Source organism: Pelodiscus sinensis, chromosome 19 (genome assembly GCF_049634645.1).
Source record: "Pelodiscus sinensis isolate JC-2024 chromosome 19, ASM4963464v1, whole genome shotgun sequence".
In the NCBI taxonomy this organism is placed as follows: domain Eukaryota; kingdom Metazoa; phylum Chordata; order Testudines; family Trionychidae; genus Pelodiscus; species Pelodiscus sinensis.
The window spans coordinates 19,896,793-19,918,505 of NC_134729.1; the positions used below are offsets into that span (position 1 = coordinate 19,896,793).

At 69.5% G+C, this 21,713-nt stretch overlaps 2 protein-coding genes across 4 annotated transcripts in view; one reads left to right on the forward strand and one right to left on the reverse strand.

The window, feature by feature from the left end:
• The first annotated feature begins 85 nt into the window (after positions 1-85).
• ISYNA1 (inositol-3-phosphate synthase 1) lies at positions 86-6,899 on the forward strand. 3 transcript variants are annotated; one of them, XM_075902908.1, is made up of 11 exons: positions 86-185; positions 1,339-1,463; positions 1,947-2,108; positions 2,418-2,547; positions 2,716-2,909; positions 3,239-3,388; positions 4,190-4,405; positions 4,685-4,849; positions 5,573-5,686; positions 5,925-6,142; positions 6,413-6,899. In XM_075902908.1, exons 2-11 carry the CDS (start codon positions 1,350-1,352, stop codon positions 6,609-6,611), a joined length of 1,662 nt encoding a protein of 553 aa, XP_075759023.1. In that variant the 5' UTR covers positions 86-185; positions 1,339-1,349; the 3' UTR covers positions 6,612-6,899. The 3 variants fall into 3 exon arrangements, with proteins under 3 accessions (XP_075759023.1, XP_075759020.1, XP_075759021.1); XM_075902905.1 differs by lacking the exon at positions 86-185 and adding an exon at positions 1,242-1,263; XM_075902906.1 differs by lacking the exon at positions 86-185 and adding an exon at positions 1,242-1,263 and having other exon boundaries at positions 4,274-4,405.
• A 371-nt stretch (positions 6,900-7,270) lies between these two features.
• The window catches only part of SSBP4 (single stranded DNA binding protein 4), a 40,673-nt gene continuing 26,230 nt past the window's right edge, over positions 7,271-21,713 (reverse strand). Inside the window, 16 exon segments of the mRNA XM_075902909.1 lie at positions 7,271-8,774; positions 9,081-9,146; positions 9,149-9,184; positions 9,466-9,494; positions 9,887-9,965; positions 10,819-10,889; positions 11,095-11,149; positions 11,627-11,662; positions 11,804-11,849; positions 12,298-12,344; positions 12,346-12,366; positions 14,640-14,710; positions 15,267-15,336; positions 15,594-15,653; positions 16,988-17,071; positions 19,077-19,166. Of these exon segments, the coding sequence (XP_075759024.1) occupies positions 8,745-8,774; positions 9,081-9,146; positions 9,149-9,184; positions 9,466-9,494; positions 9,887-9,965; positions 10,819-10,889; positions 11,095-11,149; positions 11,627-11,662; positions 11,804-11,849; positions 12,298-12,344; positions 12,346-12,366; positions 14,640-14,710; positions 15,267-15,336; positions 15,594-15,653; positions 16,988-17,071; positions 19,077-19,166 (891 nt within the window). The 3' untranslated portion in view covers positions 7,271-8,744.

Below are 21,713 nucleotides of genomic sequence, written 5' to 3' on the forward strand. Positions count from 1 at the left end.
CAGCCCCGGGGGGGGGGGCACGTGTCCGGCCCAGGCGAGCGCAGCTGATGGAAAGTTACGGCGGGGGGCGGGGCGGAGCGGAGCCCCGGGCAGGGGGGCGGGGCCCTGGGAGCTGATTAAGCAGCTGCGCTGCAGCCACCTCCCCCCGCGGGGCCGCCGCAGAACCGAGCCCAGCCCGGAGCCAGGTGAGCGGCGCGGGGCCGGTGCGGAGGTTGGGGGGCGGGGAGTGGGGGCTGCCGGGGTGGGTGTGTCTCGGAGCCTTTTCCTTCAGCCCCCCCCCCCCCCCCCCGCCCCCCAGCCGCTGCCCTCTCCATAGGCAGCCGGCTGGCCTCGTGGTTGACGTGGGGAAACTGAGGCACGCGCTCGAACCGGCGTTGGCCGCGCGCAGCGGGGATCTTGGGGCGCAGGCCGGCCCACGTCAGAGCAGGGCCGCGGCTCCCCTAAAACACCCGCCCCCGACCGGCAATGGGCACCCTCTTGTCTAGACTCAGGGTGGTGCTCTGGGTACCCTGCGGGGGGGGGGGGAATAGGTGGGGCGGGGGGTGCAGGAGCAGGCTGAGGGGTTGGGGGGTGTCAGAGGGGACCTGGAGCAGGTGGGGGGGGTGCAGGAGCAGGCTGAGGGGTTGGGGGGCGTCAGAGGGGACCTGGAGCAGGTTGGGGGGAGGTGGGGGGGGTGTTGGAGGGAGCTGGAGCAGACTGGGTTGGGGAGGAGGAAGTTTGGAGGGTTGTAGGGGGAGCAGTGGGTTTCAGCCAGGCTGTTCTGGGGTCCTGGGTTATTTTGGCTTGTTAGGGCCCTGGGCTGGGGGAGGGCTCACTGACCCTTCCCCTTACTCTGCTGGCCCCCAGCAAAGCAACCCTGGGCCCCTGTTTGAATCAGCCAAGCCTCAAGACCTACTTTGTCGCTCTCTGGCTGTTCCCGTGCTGGGTGAGCCTGGCCCGGCCCAGTGCCTGCTATCCTGAGCTGCCCTGACTCGCATCCTGCAGCCTCCCAGAAACCCGGCGCTCCTCTTGGGGCAGTGTCTGGGTCACCGCCACCCACCTGTGCCCCTGCCGGCGGTGCCCTCTGGAAGCTCCGTTTTAATCTGAACAGCCAGTTGGTGCCAAGCCCTTTCGCTGCTGTGTGCCTCAGTTTCCCTTTCTGTAAAATGAAGATTATGCCCCACCTCAGCAAAGGGGCCTGGGAGAGGGATAGCCAGTGCGGGGCGGGGAACACACTGGCCCCATGGCGAGTTGGGGGCATCCCGGTCTCATGGGCCATGGCTGGTGAGTGCTTTGCACCCGCACGCCCGGGTGTGAGGCCTGGCCGGTCTGTAATTGCGGGCTCCCTCCCTGTTGCAGCTGGAGGAACCATGGCAGAGATGTTCCTTGTTGAGAGCCCCGATGTGACCTACAGCGAGGACTACATCGAGGCCAAATACACGTACAGCACCGTGCACGTGAGCAGGGAGGATGGCGTCACCAAGGTACCTGTTTCATGACGCGCCCGAGCAGCGTCTGCTGGCAGGGCTGCATCCTCCCCCCACTGCGCCCGAGGGCGTCTGGGCCGGGCGCCCAGGGCTTTAGGTTCTAACACGTTACGTGGCCCCGTCTTGCCTGATTTCCTTTGCTGCCTTGTTCCCTGGGCTCTGAGGAGCTGCTGGGATCAGCCTTCCCTGTTCAAGAGGGGCCCGCCTGGTGCGTTGGTCGCACGCTGGGGCCCTGTCCCCATGCGGAGCCAGGCAGGCCCCCTCGCAGCGCTGCCCATCCAGCGGATGAACGTGCCCCAGGGGGAGGGGCCTGTGTGGGTGGGGACCCCCAGGGGGGAGGGGCCTGTGTGGGTGGGGACCCCCCTGGGGGAGGGGCATGCTCTGACTGGCCTCTGCCCCCGTCTCCCTTCCCTGCCCTCTCCTTGTCCCGCCGGCGAAGGCTGCGCCCCGGTTCTCACGGCCTGTGTCTGGGGCTCCCAGGTGAAGCCGCAGGCCACTGAGTTCACCTTCCGCACGGAGAGGCGGGTCCCCCGCCTGGGGGTGATGCTGGTGGGATGGGGCGGCAACAACGGCACCACGGTGACGGCGGCTGTGCTGGCCAACAGGCTGGGCCTCTCCTGGATGACCAAGACCGGGCGGAAGGTGAGCGCGTCTCGTGGCACCTCGTGGTCTCTCGCCAGCCCCCTGGCTTGCCGGGCCTGTGACTGGCTGGCTCAGCCGATGGCCCACGGCGTGGAGCATGGGCCCGGGTCGAAGACCTGCCCCATTGGGCTGTGCCGGGTGATGAGGTCTCAGAGCTCCAAGCTGGCCCGAGGCTGCCTCCAGGCTGTGGTGTGTCCCGCCTGGGAGGCGGTTGTGGGGCCCACAGTAATAGGGGTGCAGTGCTCAGACCCTGGGGGGGGGGCTGTCTAGCTGGGGGGGTCGTCACCTTGTTGCCCTCCTCCTGCTCAGCATGCCAACTACTACGGCTCCTTGCTGCAAGCGTCCACCGTCCTCCTGGGCACCAGCCCCACGGGCGATGTCTACGTGCCCTTCCGGGACCTGCTGCCCATGGTGCACCCCAATGACATCATCTTTGATGGTGAGTGGGAGTGGCTTGGGGGCTGGTGTGGGCGGGGACTGGCCAGGGGGAGGGGCTGGTGTGGGCGGGGACTGGCCAGGGGGAGGGGCCGGTGTGGGTGGGGCTGTGCAGGTGGGGCCCCCCTGGGGGAGGGGCATGCTCTGACTGGCCTCTCCCCCCTTGTCGCAGGCTGGGACATCTCCTCCCTAAACTTGGCGGAGGCCATGAGACGGGCCAAGGTCCTTGACTGGCAGCTGCAGGAGCAGCTCTGGCCCCACATGGTGAAGCTGAAGCCCCGCCCTTCCATCTACATCCCCGGATTCATTGCGGCCAATCAGGAGGACCGAGCCGACAACGTCTTGCCGGGGACCAAGGCTGAGCAGGTGGCGGGATCTGTTCCCCTTGCTGCAGGGGCGAGCTCCCAGCCAGGGGGGCGGGTGGCCCCGTGCTCCCTGGGGTGGGGGAGCCGGGCTGGGCCTTTGGAGTGGCCCAGGTGCACGAGCTGGGGGATCGGGGCTCCCAAAGCAACCCTGGATCACAGCCCAGTGGCAGGGAGACGGGGCAGAGAGCATCTTCTCTCTCCCACCGCCCGAGCACCATCCCTGCAGCCTACTGGTGCTGACCTGGGCAGAGGAGGATCCCTCCCTGGGACCAGGCAGCTTCCCTGGTGGTGCCCTGGGGCCGCCCGGCGCTGACCAGCCCCATCCCACAGGTAGCGCAGCTCCGCAGGGACATCCAGGAGTTCAAGGCCGCCAGCGGGGTGGACAAGGTGGTGGTGATGTGGATGGCCAACACCGAGCGCTTCTGCGAGGTGCTGCCGGGCGTCAACGACACGGCCGCCAACCTGCTGCAGGCGATCGAGGTGAGAGCCCTGCCACCCCGCGAGCGTCTGCACCCAGGGGTGTCCACGCGGGTCCCTGGGCTCACTTGTGGGGCTGTAGGATTTGTATCCGCACGGGGCTCAGTGCGTCACCCAGACTGATGGCCGCTGAGCTCGTCTCTGGTACAGCCAGCTGGGGAGGGGGTTGGTTCTGGCTCCTGCCAGGGGCGGGGGTCTGGCACTGGCCTTGCCCTTCAATGGGGCACAACACAGCCCCTTAGAGATACAGTGGGGGACTGAAGGAGCTAGCTTTAGGGCAGAGGTGGCCAACCTGCGGCTCGCAAGCTGCACGCGGCTCTTCCCCTCAAAGTGCAGCTCGCGAAGCTGCCCCATGTGCCTGCCTGTGCTCCCCGTGTGCAGGGGAGCCGTCCGGCGCGGCCAGATGTCATCGGCAAGATGCCGTCAGCTGGCAGGAGCCTGATGTGGCCAACACATTAAACCAGAGTCCTACCCAGCTCTTCTGTTGGGGGAGGGTCTGAGGGGGGGCCCCCCAGAGTCCTACCCAGCTCTGCTGTTGGGGGAGGGTCTGAGGGGGGGCCCCCAGAGTCCTACCCAGCTCTGCTGTTGGGGGGATGGTTTTTAAAGGGGCGACTTTTCTCCCCCCCCCGTCCCCAATAATTCTGGTGCAGCTTTTTGCATTTTTCTGCCACTGTTTCAGCTCTTCGTTTAATGGGTTGGCCACCCCTGGCTTAGGGGCAGCAGCCCCATTTTGTGGGGGAAGGGGTGCGGAAAGCGGGGCCCTGCCCACGTGCTGCACTGAGCTGCCCCTAATCTCTCCCCCAGCGAGGCCTGGAGGTGTCTCCCTCCACGCTCTTCGCTGTGGCCAGCATCCTGGAGGGCTGTGCCTACGTCAACGGCTCCCCCCAGAACACCTTCGTGCCGGGGGCCGTGGAGCTCGCCCTGCAGCGCCGCGTCTTCATCTGCGGGGACGACCTGAAGTCAGGCCAGACCAAGCTGAAGTCGGTGCTGGTGGATTTCCTGGTCAGCGCCGGCCTCAAGGTGAGGGGGGGGCCGGGCGCGGGGTGAAGGGACGTTAGGGCCTGAGGCGCGTCCGAACGCCGCCTGCGTAACCCTGAGGGCGCCGGGCCGGCGGCCCCGCCTCGCAATCCAGCCCGACCTGATCCATGGCATGTGCGGGCGGGAGGGGCCCTCGGTGCTGCTGGGCTTGGAGGGGGGCAGGGAGACCAGGGCTCCCCAGTGGCTGCCGTGGCCTTTGGGCTGGGGGTGGGGCGAGGCCTCAGGCTGGCGCACCCTGTCCCTGCCGCGCTCTGCCCCCAGACCGTGTCCATCGTCAGCTACAACCACCTGGGGAACAACGACGGGAAGAACCTGTCGGCCCCGCCCCAGTTCCGGGCCAAGGAGGCCTCCAAGAGTAACGTGGTGGACGACATGGTGCAGTCGAACCCCCTGCTCTACGGACCCCAGGAGAAGCCCGATCACTGTGTGAGTGCTGGGGGGGAAGGGGAGGGGGGGAGGTATCAGGGGGGCCCCCAGTCCTACCCAGCTCTGCTGTTGGGAGGGGTCTGAGGGGGGCCCCCCAAGTCCTACCCAGCTCTGCTGTTGGGGGACGGTCTGAGGGGGGCCCCCCGAGTCCTACCCAGCTCTGCTATTGGGAGGGGTCTGAGGGGGGGGCCCCCCGAGTCCTACCCAGCTCTGCTGTTGGGGGACGGTCTGAGGGGGGCCCCCCAAGTCCTACCCAGCTCTGCTGTTGGGGGACGGTCTGAGGGGGGCCCCCAGAGTCCTACCCAGCTCTGCTGTTGGGAGGGGTCTGAGGGGGGCCCCCCGAGTCCTACCCAGCTCTGCTGTTGGGGGAGGGTCTGAGGGGGCCCCCCCCGAGTCCTACCCAGCTCTGCTGTTGGGGGAGGGTCTGAGGGGGGGCCCCCCCGAGTTCTACCCAGCTCTGCTGTTGGGAGGGGTCGGGGGGGGGGGCCCAGAGTCCTACCCAGCTCTGCTGTTGGGGGAGGGTCTGAGGGGGGCCCCCCGAGTCCTACCCAGCTCTGCTGTTGGGAGGGGTCTGAGGGGGGGGGCCCCCAGAGTCCTACCCAGCTCCGTTATGAGGGCATAAGTGCCCTGACCCCCCCCCATGGTTGTGGGCAGGCGTGGCCCCACCTGTGGCGCTGGGGGGCCCGGCCCCGTGGCGGGCACTGAGGTGGCTGTCGGTTGCAGGTGGTGATTAAGTACGTGCCCTACGTGGGCGACAGCAAGCGGGCGCTGGACGAGTACACGTCGGAGATCATGATGGGCGGCACCAACACCATCGTCATACACAACACCTGCGAGGTAGGGGCAGGAATTCCAGGGGCTGCCTGTGCTCTTCTCCCCCCGCCACCTCCCCCGGTCCAGCCCCCAGTTGTAGGCGGCTGCAGCCGGCTCCCCAGAGGAACTCGTGCCCGGTTGGTGTCATGGAGGGAAGCAGCAGTTGGGTGCTCAAGTGTGACCACTGGCCCTGGGTGGGGTCTCCCTTGGGGGGGGACCAGGCCCCTCCACCCCCTTGTACTGACTCCTCCTGCCTCCCCAGGACTCCCTGCTGGCCAGCCCCATCATCCTGGACCTGGCCATCCTGACCGAGCTCTGTCAACGCATCAGCTTCTGCACCGAGCACGACCCCGAGTTCCAGGGTTTCCACAGTGTCCTGTCCCTCCTGGGCTTCCTGTGCAAGGCGCCCCTGGTGCCCGAGGGCACCCCCGTCGTTAACGCCCTCTTCAGCCAGAGAAGCTGCATCGAGAACATCCTGAGGTAACTCCCCTCCTCCCCCCAGCTCTGCCCCCCTGCCCCCTCCATCTCCGTGCTGACGGCCGCTCCTCCCCCCCACATGCCTGGCCTGCCAGCTCCCTTTGCCCAGAGCCGTCCCCAGGCCTGGGGCGAGTTGCGACAGCCTGGGGAGGGGTCTGGTGCCCAGCGGGGGAGGGAGGGGGCTGTGGGCTCAGCCCAGCTCCTTCACTGTGACAAAGCGGGAGAATCTCTAACCTCCCCCGAATGTGACGCTCTCTCTGGTCCTGCCCCTAGGGCCTGCGTGGGGCTGCCCCCCCAGAATCACATGCTGCTGGAGCACAAGATGCAGCGGCCGTGTGCGAGCCTGAAGCGAGCGCGTCTGCCCGAGGGCCTGGTCGCCCACAAGAGGGCAGCTGCCCAGGTGAACGGCTACCTGTGCCCGTCCAGCAACGGGCACGGCCCCGCCAAGGCCCAGCTGCAGGGGGACAACTAGGCCCTTGCCCCTTGGCCACGTGACCCCCTGCTCCCAGGGAGGCTGGGCCGGGGGGCAGAACGGCTGTTGCTGGGGCAGGAGCCGTGGTCAGCCTGTGGCGGGAGGCCCAGGAGCAGTGCACGCGTCCTCGCCCTGTCTGAGGGGGGCTGTGCGGCGTAGGGGCCGTTCTTAGTTGGAATGAATGTGGGGGGACGGGAGGAGCCCCCTCCCCCGGTGGCCCCGGCTCCACGGCCGGGAGCTGGGAGCTGTGCACGTTGGGTTTTTCTGGAATAAAGTGGGAAGATGCAAGTTGCTGTGTGTGTGTCTGGTCCCTCGGCACCCAATGGCCTCTCCCCAGCCGCTGCTATTCCTGTGGAAGGTCTCCCGGGGCGCACCCCACAGGCCCTGGAATTGGGGGCTCCTGGGGTCCTTACTTTCCCACTGACCTGCTGGGGGTGGGGGGGACTTGCCCTCTGCCAGGGGCTTGGGACAGGCCAGGCCGGCCCTTGCGCTTCCTCCTCTACTGAGCCATGTTTCTGCCTTGTGTGGGGGCCCGGAGACGGGCTGGGCAGGTGGGGTGGGGGCTTGTCAGGGCACCAGGCTGAACCCCCAGTGGAGCTCCGGCTCTCAGGCCTCTGTCCCTCGGGGGAAGGGGCCAAGGAGGACACAGGTGGCAGAGCTATGAAAAAAAAATCAAATTACATTTATTGATGCAGGTTTTTTGGGTGTTTGGTTTTTTTTTTTTGTTGTTTTTTTGTCTTTTTTGATAAGCAACGTTTCAGTCTAAAGCCTTCAGAGTAGAAAGAAGAGACGAAATCCCTACAGACTGACTAACCTAGCGCTGAGGCCGCGCCCCCCCGCGCCTCGCCCCGGCGGCAGTACCCCACCAGCTGGCTGCGGGCACGGCCCCCCAACGACACCAGGGACCCCCCCTCCAGCCCGGCGGGGGCAGGGACTATACAAAGCGCTGTGGGCGGAGAGCGGGAGGGAACCGGCGGCCAGGCTGGGCCCAGCTCCTTCGTGTTTACAAAAGAGGGGAAAACTCCTTCATGGGACGGTTGGAAGGGATCCCGACGGGGGGCAGGCGCCGGGGCAAAGGGGGCTGCTGGGGCCCTATGTACACTTGCCTCCCTTTGCTGTGGGGCAGAGGCTGAGCCCCGGGGGGGGGGGTCACAGTGGCTGAGCGGCTGGGGTCAGGGGCCCTGTTTTGGGCTGTGGCGATTTCTGGCCTGGTAAGACCATGGCCCAGCTGGGGGGGGGGGGGGTGTTGGGTTAGCATTAAGGGGGCATTAACTTTGCTTAGGGGGAGTGTGGGGGGACTGCAGGCGGGTCCTGAGGGGTGGCAGCGGGGGTCAGCAGGGCCCGAGGGAGGAGGGGTGGCCAGGGCCCTGGTCTTTGCCAAGCAGCAGATGCTGAAAGTGGCATAACTCTGTGAGGGTGGGGGCTGAAGCCCCCCCTCCCCAAAGCTGCAGGGGCTGCTCCAAGGGGGCTGCCAGGGCCCCGTGAGAGAAGGGGGGAGACTCCCTCAAAGTGGGGGAGCAGGGTCTGGAGGGAGGGGGGAGCCCATGATAAATTAAACCCTGTACAGCAAAATGAACCCTTAAATAAATACCCCCCTCCCCCCACTGTGCTGCACAGACTAGGGCTGCCAGTGGTGGCATCTTACCCCCCCCCCCCACAGCTGCAGGGGGGGCAGGGCCATGCTGCAGCCCCTGGGACCTGGGGGGGTTCTAGCCCATGCCGTACACTGCCTCCCTGCTGCTGCCGGCTGGGGCCTGGATTCCCCTGCCCCATGGGATGCCCAGGCTGTACCCAGCCTACAGCAGAGCTGCCCTTAGCCGTGCTCGCTCCTCTCCACCCCCCCAGTCAGCCTGAACAGCCAGCAGGTGCCACCCCCCCCCCCCCCCGCACGGCCCCCCCAACCCACCACAGCCTGAGTTCTAGCGGCTCACTCCCTGCCCTGGCGCGGTGGGAGGGCAGTGCCCGGCCGGTTGGGGGGAGGGGGGGGTGCCCCACGTGGAGGGGGAAATGGGGGTGGGGGGGAGTGGCGCGCCCCGGCCGGAGGGCAGGCGGCCAGTCCCCCCGGTGTGTTTTAAAGACAGCGTTTAGAACCGCGGGGGCGTCTGGCTCTCTGCGCCGGGACGTCCGAGCCGATCACACGCTCATTGTCATGCTGGGCGAGTACTAGAGAAACGGGAGACACCAGAGCGTTAGCAGGCGGGGGGAGGCCGCCGGGGCCAGCCCGACGTGCTGGGGGGGGCAGGGCGGGGGGGCCTGCTGGCCCCAGAGCCGGGGGCTCAGCGGGCCCCTGTCCTCCGCGGCAGGGCAGCTCACACCTCGGGGAGGCTCCTCCAGCACGGAGCCCCCAGCAGGGGTCCAGCCACAGCCGGCTTGTTCTTCCAGAGGGCCTTGCTGCTGCCCCGCCCGCCCCGGGAGCCCCGCCCGCCCCCGCCCTCTCCGCCGGCCTGGCGGGCCCGCCCAGTCCCTTACGCTGTCGCTTTGGAAGGGGTTTAAGAAGGTGCCGCCCATCTCGGCGTCGTCCCGCGGAGGTCCCGGGGCGGGTTGCTCAGCCCTGCCATGTTACTCGGCGAGCTCTGTCGGGGCAGAAAAAGCCCAGGTCAGACCGTGGCCCCGTGCCCCCAGCTAGGGGGGAAACTGAGGCAGGGAGCTGGCCTCTCTGGGGGTCGGCCCCCCCACAGGGCCAGGCCTGCCCCGGCTCCCCAGGCACCTGCTGCTGGATTCATCCCCCGCCCAGTGTGCCCAGCATGCTGGCACTGCCCTGGGAGGGGGCAGCGGGTGCCACAGGGAGGGGTTCAGCCCAGGGGTAGCCCCCCTCCATGGGGAGCGGGTAGAACGGGGGGCACTATGTGCTCACCTTTGGCAGCCCGTCCATATCGCCAGAGCCTGGAAGGACAAGCAGGTTCTGTTAGCACAGCCCCCCCCTCACCGGCAACGGGCCCCCGCCAGCCCGCAGGGAGAGCGGGCCGTGACCCTAGGCAAGGGCCGTGTGGCCTCTCTGCCTCAGTTTCCCCCAGCAACGGGGAAAGGGGATGCAAGTGTGGGGTGGGGCACTGGCCTGGAAGCAGGCAGCCAGCTGCTGGGGGGCTGAGCCCATGGGGGGAGGCTGGGGCAGGGCTGGGGGCCTGGATCCGAGCTGCTGAGCTCCCAAGCGGGCACAGTCCAGCTCCTCCATGAGGGCGGCGCGAAGGGAAGGGAAGGGGCCCGCCCTGGACCCAGGCAGGAGTGGACCCCAAGCACCCAGCGGTCCGTCCGCCGGCGAGGGGCCAGGTACCCACCTAAGGATCCGTTCATGTGGTGGGGCTCCATAGCGCTCATGCCTCCCATGGGCCCATCAGAGCCAGGCCCCATCGGGAACTGCAAGGCAAAGGGAGCGGGTCGGAGCTGGGCACGGGCTGCCTGGCAGCAGCAGGGCTCTGGGCAGGAGCTGGCGCCGGGCCTGGGGGGACGCTCCCAGCCTCGCACGGGCCCCAGCACCCCAGGGGGCTGCCAGGAGCCAACAGCACGGCCCAGAGGCCCCAGCCAGCTGCAGGGCCGCCCAGCAGAGCCGGGGTCAGCCCTAGTCCGTCTCAGAGAGCACATCGCTCGCCCCAGGGGCCGCAGGGCAGAGGGGCCTTGGCGGAGCTGAGGGAAGGGGGGGGGGCCCGGGGCAGGGCTGGCAGGGGGCTGAGGGAAGGGGGGGGCCCGGGGCTGGGCTGGCAGTGGGTTGAGGGAAGGGGGGGTCTGGGGCTGGGCTGAGGGAAGGAGGGGGCCCAGAGCTGGGCTGGCAGGGGGCTGAGGGAAGGGGGGGGCCCGGGGCTGGGCTGGCAGGGGGCTGAGGGAAGGGGGAGCCCAGAGCTGGGCTGGCAGTGGGTTGAGGGAAGGGGGGGCCTGGGGCTGGGCTGAGGGAAGGAGGGGGCCCAGAGCTGGGCTGGCAGGGGGCTGAGGGAAGGGGGGGGCCCGGGGCTGGGCTGGCAAGGGGCTGAGGGAAGGGGGGGGCCCGGGGCTAGGCTGGCAAGGGGCTGAGGGAAGGGGGGGCCCGGGGCTGGGCTGGCAGGGGGCTGAGGGGCAGCGGCAGAGCTGAGGGAAGGGGGGGGCAGGGCTGGGCTGGCAGGGGGATGAGGGAAGGGGGGGGGCCGGGGCTGGGCTGGAAGGGGGCTGAGGGAAGGGGGGGGCCCGGGGCTGGGCTGAGGGAAGGGGGCGCCCGGGGCTCTCCGTAGGGGGCACTCACGTTCGGCCGGCTCCCCGCGGGCCCGATGGGGTTCATCATGGTGTACATGTTCTCGCTGGAGTTCGTGGAGTCTGTGGGGGGGCAGAGCGGGGTCAGAGGGCACCGAGCTGCCCGCCCCACGGAGCAGGAGAGAGGGAGGGCACCGCGCAGCCCCACACAAGCTCACCCCGGGTTCACAGGCCCCACCCCCCAATGAACGGCACAGACACGTCAGCCCCTCGTCCCCTCCAGGCTGGGTCAGCTCCCTGTCCCCCCAGCACCCTGCTGATACATCACCTCCTGGGCTGGGCATGATGGGGGTCCCTGGAGGGCCGCCACTTCCCGGAGGGCCCTATGGGGCAAAAAGAGGCAACAGAGTCATTAGCATCTCGGCCCTCCCCCCAGCACAGAGCCAGCCCTGTGCCCCCCCATCCCCTCTCCCGCAGCTCAGCCCCTGTCCAGGCCGGGCATGACATGGAACAGGGTGCTGACCCAGGCTGTGTCGGGTGCAGAGGGTGCTCAGCACCTGCGTTCCCTGTAAGCCAGGCGCTTGAGGAGCCGTCCAGGAGAGAGTCAGGTGCCGCCCCGCTGATTAGCTGAGCACCCGCAGCATGTGTTTTTTACAGGTGGTGCACCTCTGCACGTGCATTGGTGCACAACACAAAATTTATTCTGCACATGGAAAAATTGAGAGGGACCAGATGACTGGGCAGGCCTGGGGGAGTCGATGGCTGGTGGGGAAATTGGGTGGGAACCCAGCTCAGCACGGGCATCGGGTGCTGTGGGGCAGACCCACCCCCCCGCCCTCCGACGCGGCTGGGGCACTCACCACGTAGCTCCCTGGCGACGAGGAGGAGTATGCTATCTGTGGGGACACAAGGGGGGCGGGGTCAGCACTGAGTGCAGAGGGAGCATCTCCGGGGGCCCCCCCAGCGCATGCAGCCACAGAGCCCAGGTTCCTGGCCCCCCCATAGCAAGCCCCCCCCCCCCGGTGCACAGCACTCACGGAGTTGGTGTTGGCATTTGGCCACGGCGCTCGCCCTCCTGGGCCCCTGAAACATAAACCGGCGTCAGGTTGGCTCTTCCCCTCCCCCCGCTCCCCCCCCCCCCGCCGCTGCGTGCGCCCTGCCCTGCAGGGGGCGCCCCCGGGCTGGGATCCGAGGTTGCTGTGGGGCAGGGTGGGGTGGGGCAGCTGGTTCCCGTCCCATTTCCCCACCAGCCATGGAGTCCCCCAGGCCTGCCCCGTCAGCACCCCCCCCCCCCAAACCTGCTCCCCCCCCCGCCCTGTGTGCCTGTCGCCTGGCAGTGCTGGGGCAGCCTGGCCTCCTGCCCGTTGCTCTGGCTGCATGGGTGAGGGGAGGGCTGGGCTGGGTGCCGGGCCAGGTGCCACGGGCGGGGGGGGGCCCTCTGGGACACCAGGAGCCCCCGTACAGCCCCTGGCAATGGGTCGTGGGGCTCAGGGCGGTGTGGCGGGGGCTGGGGGGAGGGGCGGTGCCTTACATGCTCATGGCCGGCATGCCGGGCCCGCCCAGCGAGTTGGGGGGGGGGCCGCATCCCGCTGCCGTAGTTCTGCAAGAGAGGAGCCAGGTGAGCGCGTGGCAGGGGGACGGGCCCGGCCTTTGGGGGCCCCATTCGCCCCGACACACAGAACCCAGGTGTGCGCCCCACTCCCCTCCCCCAGCCAGGGAGAGACCCCAGGGGTCCTGGCTCCAGCCCCGCCCCCATCGCTGCGCCCCACTCCCCCCCCCCCCCCAGCCAGGGAGAGACCCCAGGGGTCCTGGCTCCAGCCCCTCCCCCATAGCTGCGCCCCACTCCCCTCCCCCAGCCAGGGAGAGACCCCAGGGGTCCTGGCTCCAGCCCCTCCCCCATCGCTGCGCCCCACTCCCCTCCCCCAGCCAGGGAGAGACCCCAGGGGTCCTGGCTCCAGCCCCTCCCCCATCGCTGCGCCCCACTCCCCCCGCCCCCAGCCAGGGAGAGACCCCAGGGGTCCTGGCTCCAGCCCCTCCCCCATCGCTGCGCCCCACTCCCCTCCCCCAGCCAGGGAGAGACCCCAGGGGTCCTGGCTCCAGCCCCTCCCCCATAGCTGCGCCCCACTCCCCTCCCCCAGCCAGGGAGAGACCCCAGGGGGTCCTGGCTCCAGCCCCTCCCCCCATAGCTGCGCCCCACTCCCCCCCCCCAGCCAGGGAGAGACCCCAGGGGTCCTGGCTCCAGCCCCTCCCCCATAGCTGCGCCCCACTCCCCCCCCCCAGCCAGGGAGAGACCCCAGGGGTCCTGGCTCCAGCCCCTCCCCCATAGCTGCGCCCCCACTCCCCTCCCCCAGCCAGGGAGAGACCCCAGGGGTCCTGGCTCCAGCCCCTCCCCCATCGCTGCGCCCCACTCCCCTCCCCCAGCCAGGGAGAGACCCCAGGGGTCCTGGCTCCAGCCCCTCCCCCATCGCTGCGCCCCACTCCCCTCCCCCAGCCAGGGAGAGACCCCAGGGGTCCTGGCTCCAGCCCCTCCCCCATCGCTGCGCCCCACTCCCCCGCCCCCAGCCAGGGAGAGACCCCAGGGGTCCTGGCTCCAGCCCCTCCCCCATCGCTGCGCCCCACTCCCCTCCCCCAGCCAGGGAGAGACCCCAGGGGTCCTGGCTCCAGCCCCTCCCCCATCGCTGCGCCCCACTCCCCTCCCCCAGCCAGGGAAAGACCCCAGGGGTCCTGGCTCCAGCCCCTCCCCCATCGCTGCGCCCCACTCCCTTCCCCCAGCCAGGGAAAGACCCCAGGGGTCCTGGCTCCAGCCCCTCCCCCATCGCTGCGCCCCACTCCCCTCCCCCAGCCAGGGAGAGACCCCAGGGGTCCTGGCTCCAGCCCCTCCCCCATAGCTGCGCCCCACTCCCCTCCCCCAGCCAGGGAGAGACCCCAGGGGTCCTGGCTCCAGCCCCTCCCCCATAGCTGCGCCCCACTCCCCTCCCCCCAGCCAGGGAGAGACCCCAGGGGTCCTGGCTCCAGCCCCTCCCCCATAGCTGCACCCCACTCCCCTCCCCCAGCCAGGGAGAGACCCCAGGGGTCCTGGCTCCAGCCCCTCCCCCATAGCTGCGCCCCACTCCCCTCCCCCAGCCAGGGAGAGACCCCAGGGGTCCTGGCTGCAGCCCCTCCCCCATCGCTGCGCCCCACTCCCCTCCCCCAGCCAGGGAGAGACCCCAGGGGTCCTGGCTCCAGCCCCTCCCCCATCGCTGCGCCCCACTCCCCCGCCCCCAGCCAGGGAGAGACCCCAGGGGTCCTGGCTCCAGCCCCTCCCCCATCGCTGCGCCCCACTCCCCTCCCCCAGCCAGGGAGAGACCCCAGGGGTCCTGGCTCCAGCCCCTCCCCCATCGCTGCGCCCCACTCCCCTCCCCCAGCCAGGGAAAGACCCCAGGGGTCCTGGCTCCAGCCCCTCCCCCATCGCTGCGCCCCACTCCCTTCCCCCAGCCAGGGAAAGACCCCAGGGGTCCTGGCTCCAGCCCCTCCCCCATCGCTGCGCCCCACTGCCCTCCCCCAGCCAGGGAGAGACCCCAGGGGTCCTGGCTCCAGCCCCTCCCCCATAGCTGCGCCCCACTCCCCTCCCCCAGCCAGGGAGAGACCCCAGGGGTCCTGGCTCCAGCCCCTCCCCCATAGCTGCGCCCCACTCCCCCCCCCCCAGCCAGGGAGAGACCCCAGGGGTCCTGGCTCCAGCCCCTCCCCCATAGCTGCACCCCACTCCCCTCCCCCAGCCAGGGAGAGACCCCAGGGGTCCTGGCTCCAGCCCAGCCCATGTCCCCAGAGATAATGCTCCGGGCCAGGCCCGGGGGGGGGGGGGGGGGGGGGGGGGGGGGGGAGACTGACACTCACCTGGGGAGCCATCCCCGCCATGCCTCGCGGGGGGTTCATCCGCTGCATCGGGCCCCCCATGTTCGGATGCCCTGTACAAAGGGAGGGGGGAAGCGAACCGGGCAGTAGAGCACCAGCTGCAATCCCCTGAACCCCAACTCCTACAGCCCCCACAAACAGGGCTCTGCTCCTTGATCCCCCCACCCACCTCCTCCCAGCGCGCTGCTCCTCAGACCTCCCTCAGCCCCCCACTCCAGGGTCGCTGCCCCCTACCCCCTCAACTCCCGGAGCGCCCCTCCCTGCCCCTTCCCTGGGTCTGGGTATCAACCCCCCACCCCCCAGGGCTCTGCTCCCCGTCCCTGGAGCCCCCAGCACTGGGAGGCCATAAGCCCCAGGTGTCCTCCCCATGCAGGGCCTCGCCTGTCCTCACAGAGCCTGAGGTGGGGGCTGCTCCTGAGCCGAGGGGTGAGAGGCCCCCTCCCCTCCTGCTGGCTCCCGACCCCCTGGGGAGAGGGGCTGCCCCCAGACGGGCCCTTGTCTCTTCCCTGGGGCCGGCGGCGCCGCTCGCCCCCTGGTGCCCCGACACGGCTGGGGGAGCGGACCGGAGACCCGGGGGCGGGGAGGGGCCATGTGGGGGGCGGGACTCACCTTGCGATCTCGTGCTGGGATCCATGGTGTTGGGCAGCAGCGGCTGGGAACCCGGGACCCCCACGGGCGGCTGCAGGAACACAAGGGCCATGAGCCGGGGGCTGCAGCCAGCACGAGGGGAGGGCACGGACTGGGGCTCCCCCCCCCGAAAAGGGCACTGCCCCCCCCGCCCGGAAAGGGCATTGTGTGGCTCCCCGCCCACCCTGCCCCCTAGGGAAGGAGCACTGAGCAGGATCCCATGCCTAGGGCTCCACTCGCTGCCCCCCTGCCAGAGTAGACTGGCCTGGACATGGGGCAGGGGGAGGTCGCGAGCTCGGGGCGTCTCACCTGGTTTGGCATGCGGAGCGAGGGCCGGGGGCCGCCGGGGTAGCGAGGGGACATGAAAGGCTGCAAGAGACAGAGCGGGGGTGGGGGATGGGGGGTGAGGGTACGTCCCCAGAGCCAACAAGACTTCGTGGCCAGCACAGGGCTTGGCGGGGCACCGAGGCCTGAGCGGGGGGCTCGCCCGCGGCTGAGGGGGTCTCACTTGCAAGCAGCCGTGTGCGGCCCCGTCCCGGCGGCACACACCCAGGAATCCCTGCCCCACAGCCCTGGGTAAGAGAGAGGACCTGGTGCCCACAGGGGATGGGCAGGGGGGCTCTCGGTGCTTTGCCAGCAGGGCCCCAACACTAGTATTGTCCAATTTGGCAATGGGGAAACTGAGGCAGCAACGAGCCATAGGCCAGCGGCAGGATTCCCAAGTGCCCGGCCTGCACCCCTGTCCCGAGCAGTCTGGGCTAGACCCGGGTCCCTCTGCTTCTGCCGGCTGGGGTTTGCCGCTCCAGCTGCGCCCTCGGCCTGGCACAGGAGCCGGGATGGGGCCTGGGTGCCACTGCACCCCTTGTGGAGTCCCAGGCACCCGCCCGCCAGCCCCCAGCTGCCCTGCAGGGAGTGGTCCTTCACCTCTCCAGGTCCCCGTGGAGCTGAACTGAGCCCTGGGGGCTAGTGGGTCCCAGTGGATGTAGGTGAAGGGCTGAGGGACCCCCCGCAGCCGTGCCTGGCTCGAGGGGACCCTCAGCACCCCAAGAAGTGGCCAGGCTCTGCCCAGGCAAGCCCCTGCCCTGCCGCCCACAATTTACCCCACCCCACTCGTGGGCAGCCCCTCCCGCACAGCGACAGTCACAGGGACCGGGGAGGGGCCAATGTGGCTTCAGCAAGGCCTGAGGGCTGCAGGGCCCAGCCCCTCTGCACGGCCGCCCCCCCACCTGCTCAGACCTGGGGCTGCCTGCTGCTTGTCCTCGCAGTGGGGCCCCACCCCTGGCCCTCGCAGGCCCCAGCCTTGCTCCCTTCACCCAGGCCAGGCTAGGGGAGGTGCCGGAGCTGGGGGGTATGTAAGGCCCCTATTTCCAGCTGCTGGCTCAGCCCAGCCTGGGCCACTGGGAGGCAGAGCGTGCCAGGGCAGAGCGGACGATCCGGGGCCTGCTGTGACCCACACTGGGGGGGCAGGGCACACGGGGAATGGGAGCCAGGGGGGCAGCATGAAAACCAGAGTCTGCCGGGCACCGGGCGCAGCAGTCGTGTGGGGGGAAGTCAGGACGTGGGGTGCCGACGGGGGTGGGCTGGGGTCTCCGTGGCAACGTCTTCCCACCCTCCCGGGCCCACGGATGCTCCGGGGGGGTGAGTGTGCGGGAAGTAGGGGGCAGAGCGGCTGGAAGGGGGGGGATGCGCATGCCGGGTCTTACCTGGCTGTGGGGCCCCAGCATGGGGGCGGCGGGGTTGTGGGGCGGAGGCTGTGCGTGGGGTGATGGTTGAGAGCCCGGAGGACCCTGGAAGAGAAACAAACCACAGAGGGTTACAGGAGGGCTGGGCCAGGCCGGGCCCCCGTCACCCTCGGCCCTTGAACCCCTGCCTGCTCCTAGGCCCTGCTGCCGAGTCCTTCTCCCTGGGGCTGCCAACCAGACACCCCCCAACGTACCCGAACACCCTCTGCCCTGGACTGGGACATGGGCCCCCTGCGCTTCTGGGCCCAGCCATGGCTGGTTGGGCCATCGCCCGGGGGCGGGAGGACACAAATAGAGGGGAGCTGGAGTCTGGAAAGTGGGGTGCCTGGCATGTGGGGGGCAGCCCAGGGCTGCAGGGCAGGGGAGAGGGGAACCCCCCCTCGCTTGACAGTCTCATGCTGCTCCCCACGTCTGCCTGCAGGTGGCACCAAACCCCGTCTCACCAAAGCCTGTGTCAGCCCCCCCCCCCCCCCCCCCCCCGCTCTTCCTGGGGCTCCCAGGACTTGGCAGAGCAGCGCTCGTGGGGGGCCCCTTATCGCTAGGCCTGAGGGGCAGGACAGCGCCGGGGTGCCTGCCTGCGTTCCCAGGGGACGGTCCCTGCAGGGGAAGCTGCGGTGACCCCACGGCCCCGAAATTGCTGCCCGGGGAGGTGGGGGAGCTGCCGGCTGCTCTAGCATCCTGCCCGGCAGAGAGCGGAGCCAGTGCCCAGCCAGAGCAGGCCGGGGGCTCCCGCGTGGGAAGCGCGGCACAGGCGGCTCCGTGTGAGGTTCCAGGCTCCAGCAACTCCCCTTGGGAGCTGAGCTCCGGGCCCCTGCCAGCCTGCCCCGAGCTCCCAGCACGTCGCCAACGGCCGGCACATGGGTGCGGTGAGACCGTGGCCACAGAGACGCAGATGGGCCCACGCGCTCCCCGGCGCTGCGACTGGCCCGCCCGGCTCCGGGCACAGGGCAGGGATCGGCCCGTCTCCTCCTGGGGGCGGTGGGGCTGGGACAGGCCGGAGGATGCTGTGGAGCCCGAGCCTGCCCCGCTGGCCTGTATTTAACACGCATCCTCCCCGGGCTCCCGGCGTAATGGGCCACACATGGCACTGACAGGGCTGCAGTCCCGAGCCAGCTCCCGCCGGGCAGGCTCAGCCAATCCGGGCGCCGGCGCCGCGCGGGGCTAAGTGATGCAATTAATAAAATCATTTTCTATCCCGCTAAGGAGATAACGACTTGGCACAGCGGAGCCGCCCGTTCAGCACCGGCAGCGCCCGGCCAGGCCGGCAGGGGAGGGCCAGGGAGGCATGAGGCTGGTTCCACGCTAGGGGGCAGTGTCTCCCCACACATCCCCCCACCCCAACCAGCAAGTCTGGCTCCTGCCGGAGCTGCACAGAGAAGCCGGCTGGGCTCAGAGGGCACAGCAGCTGCCAGCGCTGACTCCCAAGGCAATGCCCACACACTGACACCCAGCCGCACCTGCACCCGCTCCGGTGCACCCCCAATGCTCAAAGCCCATGCATCTCCCCCACATGCACCCACAGCTCACCCAGTGCACCGGCCCATGCGCGCATCCCCCATGCATACACACCCTCCTGCACACACACCCCCGACATACCCTCCCACCCCCGTGCACACATCCTCCCCCTGTGCACACACCCATACACCTCCCGATGCCCATCCCTGTGCATATATACATCCTGCACACACACACCTTGGCATACACCCCTCCATGCATGCATCCCCCCTGGGGGGGCCCGCCCAGGGGGCAAGCAAGCCTGCCCAGATGGCCTGCCAGCACCCACAGCCTGGGCTGGCCTCTTGGAGCTGCAGCTGGGCACTGCCAGGTGTACGGGCTAAGCCGTGGGGGCAGCCCGTTCCGACCCCTGGGGCCCCCCTTGGCAAGGCGGGGGCAGCATGCTGGCTCCCAGAGGTAAGATGCACCCCAGGGAGAGGACTGGGACCGTGCCCTATGGGACCGTGGGCACCTCGGACGCCCGCCTGCTGCCCGCAGCACCCCACGCCATCCGCAGGGAGGGGCTCCCAGCCAGCCGCGCCGCGGGGCGGGATACCTGAAAGAAGCCGGGTGGCATGGTTCCTCCTGGCATGCCGTCGTTGGGGGGCATGTTCCCCATCACGGGGCTGGGGGCGGCCGCGGCGCTCTGCAGAGAAAGGGCAAAGGGCAGAGGTCATCCCGAGGGGTCACCTGCCCTCCGAAGCTGGGACAGTGGGACCCCGGGAGCCGTGTTGGGCTCTGGCTGCCTGGCCCTGCTCCCAGCCCTGGGAGCCCCCAGCGGACGGGGCCGCCTGTGCAGAGAATCGGGGGGCCCTTCCAGCGTCCCCGACGTTCCCCACCTCACAGCTGTGCTGAACCCCTCCCCCACACCCTGGCAATAGGGACCTGGGGGGCACCTCTCCACGGGGCTGTGCCGCTGATACCCCCTGTGCCGACCCAGCCCCGGCACCCCCGACAGGCCCCCAGGGCTCGCCCCTCAGTGCCGGCAGGTGAATTCCCTGCAGGCCCGTCCCTCACCCGGGCTCCCAGCCGGCAAGAGGCTGCCAGGCCAGACAGGAGCTCGGCAGTCAGCGTGGTGGCCGGCCACAGGCCCAGTCCTTGAGGGGGTGGTGCCTCCATCACCCAGGGAGGCAGGCGGGCACAGCCAGCGTGCCGACGGGAGCGGCCAGGTCTCTGCAGCTAATGCCTCTCTCTAGCAGAGCCGCCAGGCCACCCGACGGTCCGTCTCAGATGACAGAGCGTCCCCTCCTGGGGAGATCCGGGGGGGGGGGGGGAATTGGTCAGGCCAGGCCTTGTGGCCCCCCCCAAGCAGACAGGAGCTGGCACTTGCTTCCCAGGCTCCCTGCGGTGGTCACAGGGCAGCCGCCAGGAAGGACCCCTCCCTCCCAGCCTGATGCCCCCTTCCCCGGGCACTGGGCGAGACTCAGGGCCGCTGCCAGGGCCTGCTCGTTACCGCGGCCCTCTGATTACCCCTTGGCGCCGGTCACCTTGCCCCACGCTAATTAGAACTCCTGCCCCCTGCACCAGGTCACCTCCCCCGCTGCCCTCGTTACAGGCAGCACCTGGGGTGGGCAGGCGGGCTGGGGGGGGAGGGGACCCCCCAGGTCTGACAGCCCCAGCAGCTGGGCTGCACTCGCCCCCAATGGGCAGCTAATTGGATGAAATTAATGGTACGAATTAGCGAGGCATCAGGATGGGGAAATGAACCGGGCAGCGGGCGGGGTGGCGCTGGCCCCGAGGGTCGCCCGCCTGGCACAGACCAGAGCAGGGGGATGTGCCTGGGCCGCCGCTATCCTAGCTCCCCCCCCAACCCAACCTGCAACTCCCCAAGACTGCTGGGAGCTGGGGGGCAGGAAGGGCGTTTCAGGGGCCGGCACTGTTGCTCCCTGCCACCGCGTTCTGCCCCAAGATCCCCCTCACCCACGTGCCCCAGCATGCAACAGGAGATGCCCTCACTAGAGACAAAGGGAGCCCCCACCCCCTGGCCACCAGGCCCCCTTGCGCAGCCCACAGATACTATGGGGCCCAGCGAGTCGGGCCCAGCCTGCGGGTTCTAGTGGGGCTGGGGTGGCGTCTCTCCGCCTCCCGGCTGTGGCCATGGGGCAGGGCTGCCGGCCAGGACGCATCTCAGCACAAGAGAATCCAGCCGGGGCTCCCCCCAAGTGCAGCCCCCCCTCAGCAGAGCTCCCCCGCCCAGGGAGTGAGAGCCAGGCCACCTGTGGGGCGGGGCGCTGCAGGCCGTGGGGCAGCCCACGTGGGGGAGCTGAGTGCAGGGGGGAGCACGCTGGGCCCCGCCGCCCGCGTCCGTCCGAGGGGAGCTATTAAACGGAAAGAATGCGCTGGCTTTCCGGCTTGGCCCCTCGCAGCTCTGCCACAAATGGTTTCAATTTGAAAGGGAGGTGGCTGCTTTCTGCACCTCCATGGCAGGGCTGCTGGGGAAGGGGCCAGCGAAGGGGCTGGGGGGCTCTGCAAATTCCAGGCCTCCGTGCAGTCCCCCTTCCTCCTGCGGGTCCTAAGGTCTCCTCCTGCCCCCTCAGCTCCGCTCCTCCCTTGCTGCGACCCCCAAGCCTCCCTCTATCACATGGGGGCCTTCCCTTCCTTGCCCCGGCCTCTGCCCCCAGGGGTGGGGCCTGCACCTGGACTGGGGGGCTAGAAGCATGCCCCCTGCTGGCTCTACTAGGACCTGGCATACCTGGGCCTCCCCTCACCCCTGCATCAGGTCTGGTCCCCTCCCTCCCTGCCAGACAGGGAGAGATGGGCGAGAAGGGGAGTTTGGGCTAGAGGAGGGGGTAACCCCCGGGCACAGAGTGCAGAGGATTGTGGGAAGGAGCTGCCCAGCCTGATTCTCCGGCCTGGCCCCCGAGACCCAGCGTCCCCCTGAACAGCAGGTGTGAAAAATCCCAACAGCAGCATCTGTGCCCTCTTGGTCCTGGGGCAGATGGTGTTGCCCACAGCCTGGGCCCTCTGTCACAGGTCCAACAGCTGCCCCGCCCTGGAGTGAAGCGTGAGCTGGGGGGAAAGGAGGAGGGGCTGCCCCACAGCGGAGCGGGACAAGTGCACTTGTGACCAGCAGTGCTCCCTGTAAGCAGTGTGCTTGGGCACCCGCCCAACGGGTACTGCCCAGCTGATTAACAGAGCACCCACTGCTGGCAGCATGTGTTTCTGTTGGTGGTGCACATCTGCACCTGCATCG

Coding starts and splice junctions, on each gene's coding strand:
- ISYNA1 (XM_075902905.1), top strand. Junction 2,109..2,417: donor TGACCAAGACCGGGCGGAAG/GTGAGCGCGTCT, acceptor CCTCCTGCTCAG/CATGCCAACTACTACGGCTC. Junction 4,406..4,684: donor TGGTCAGCGCCGGCCTCAAG/GTGAGGGGGGGG, acceptor CTCTGCCCCCAG/ACCGTGTCCATCGTCAGCTA.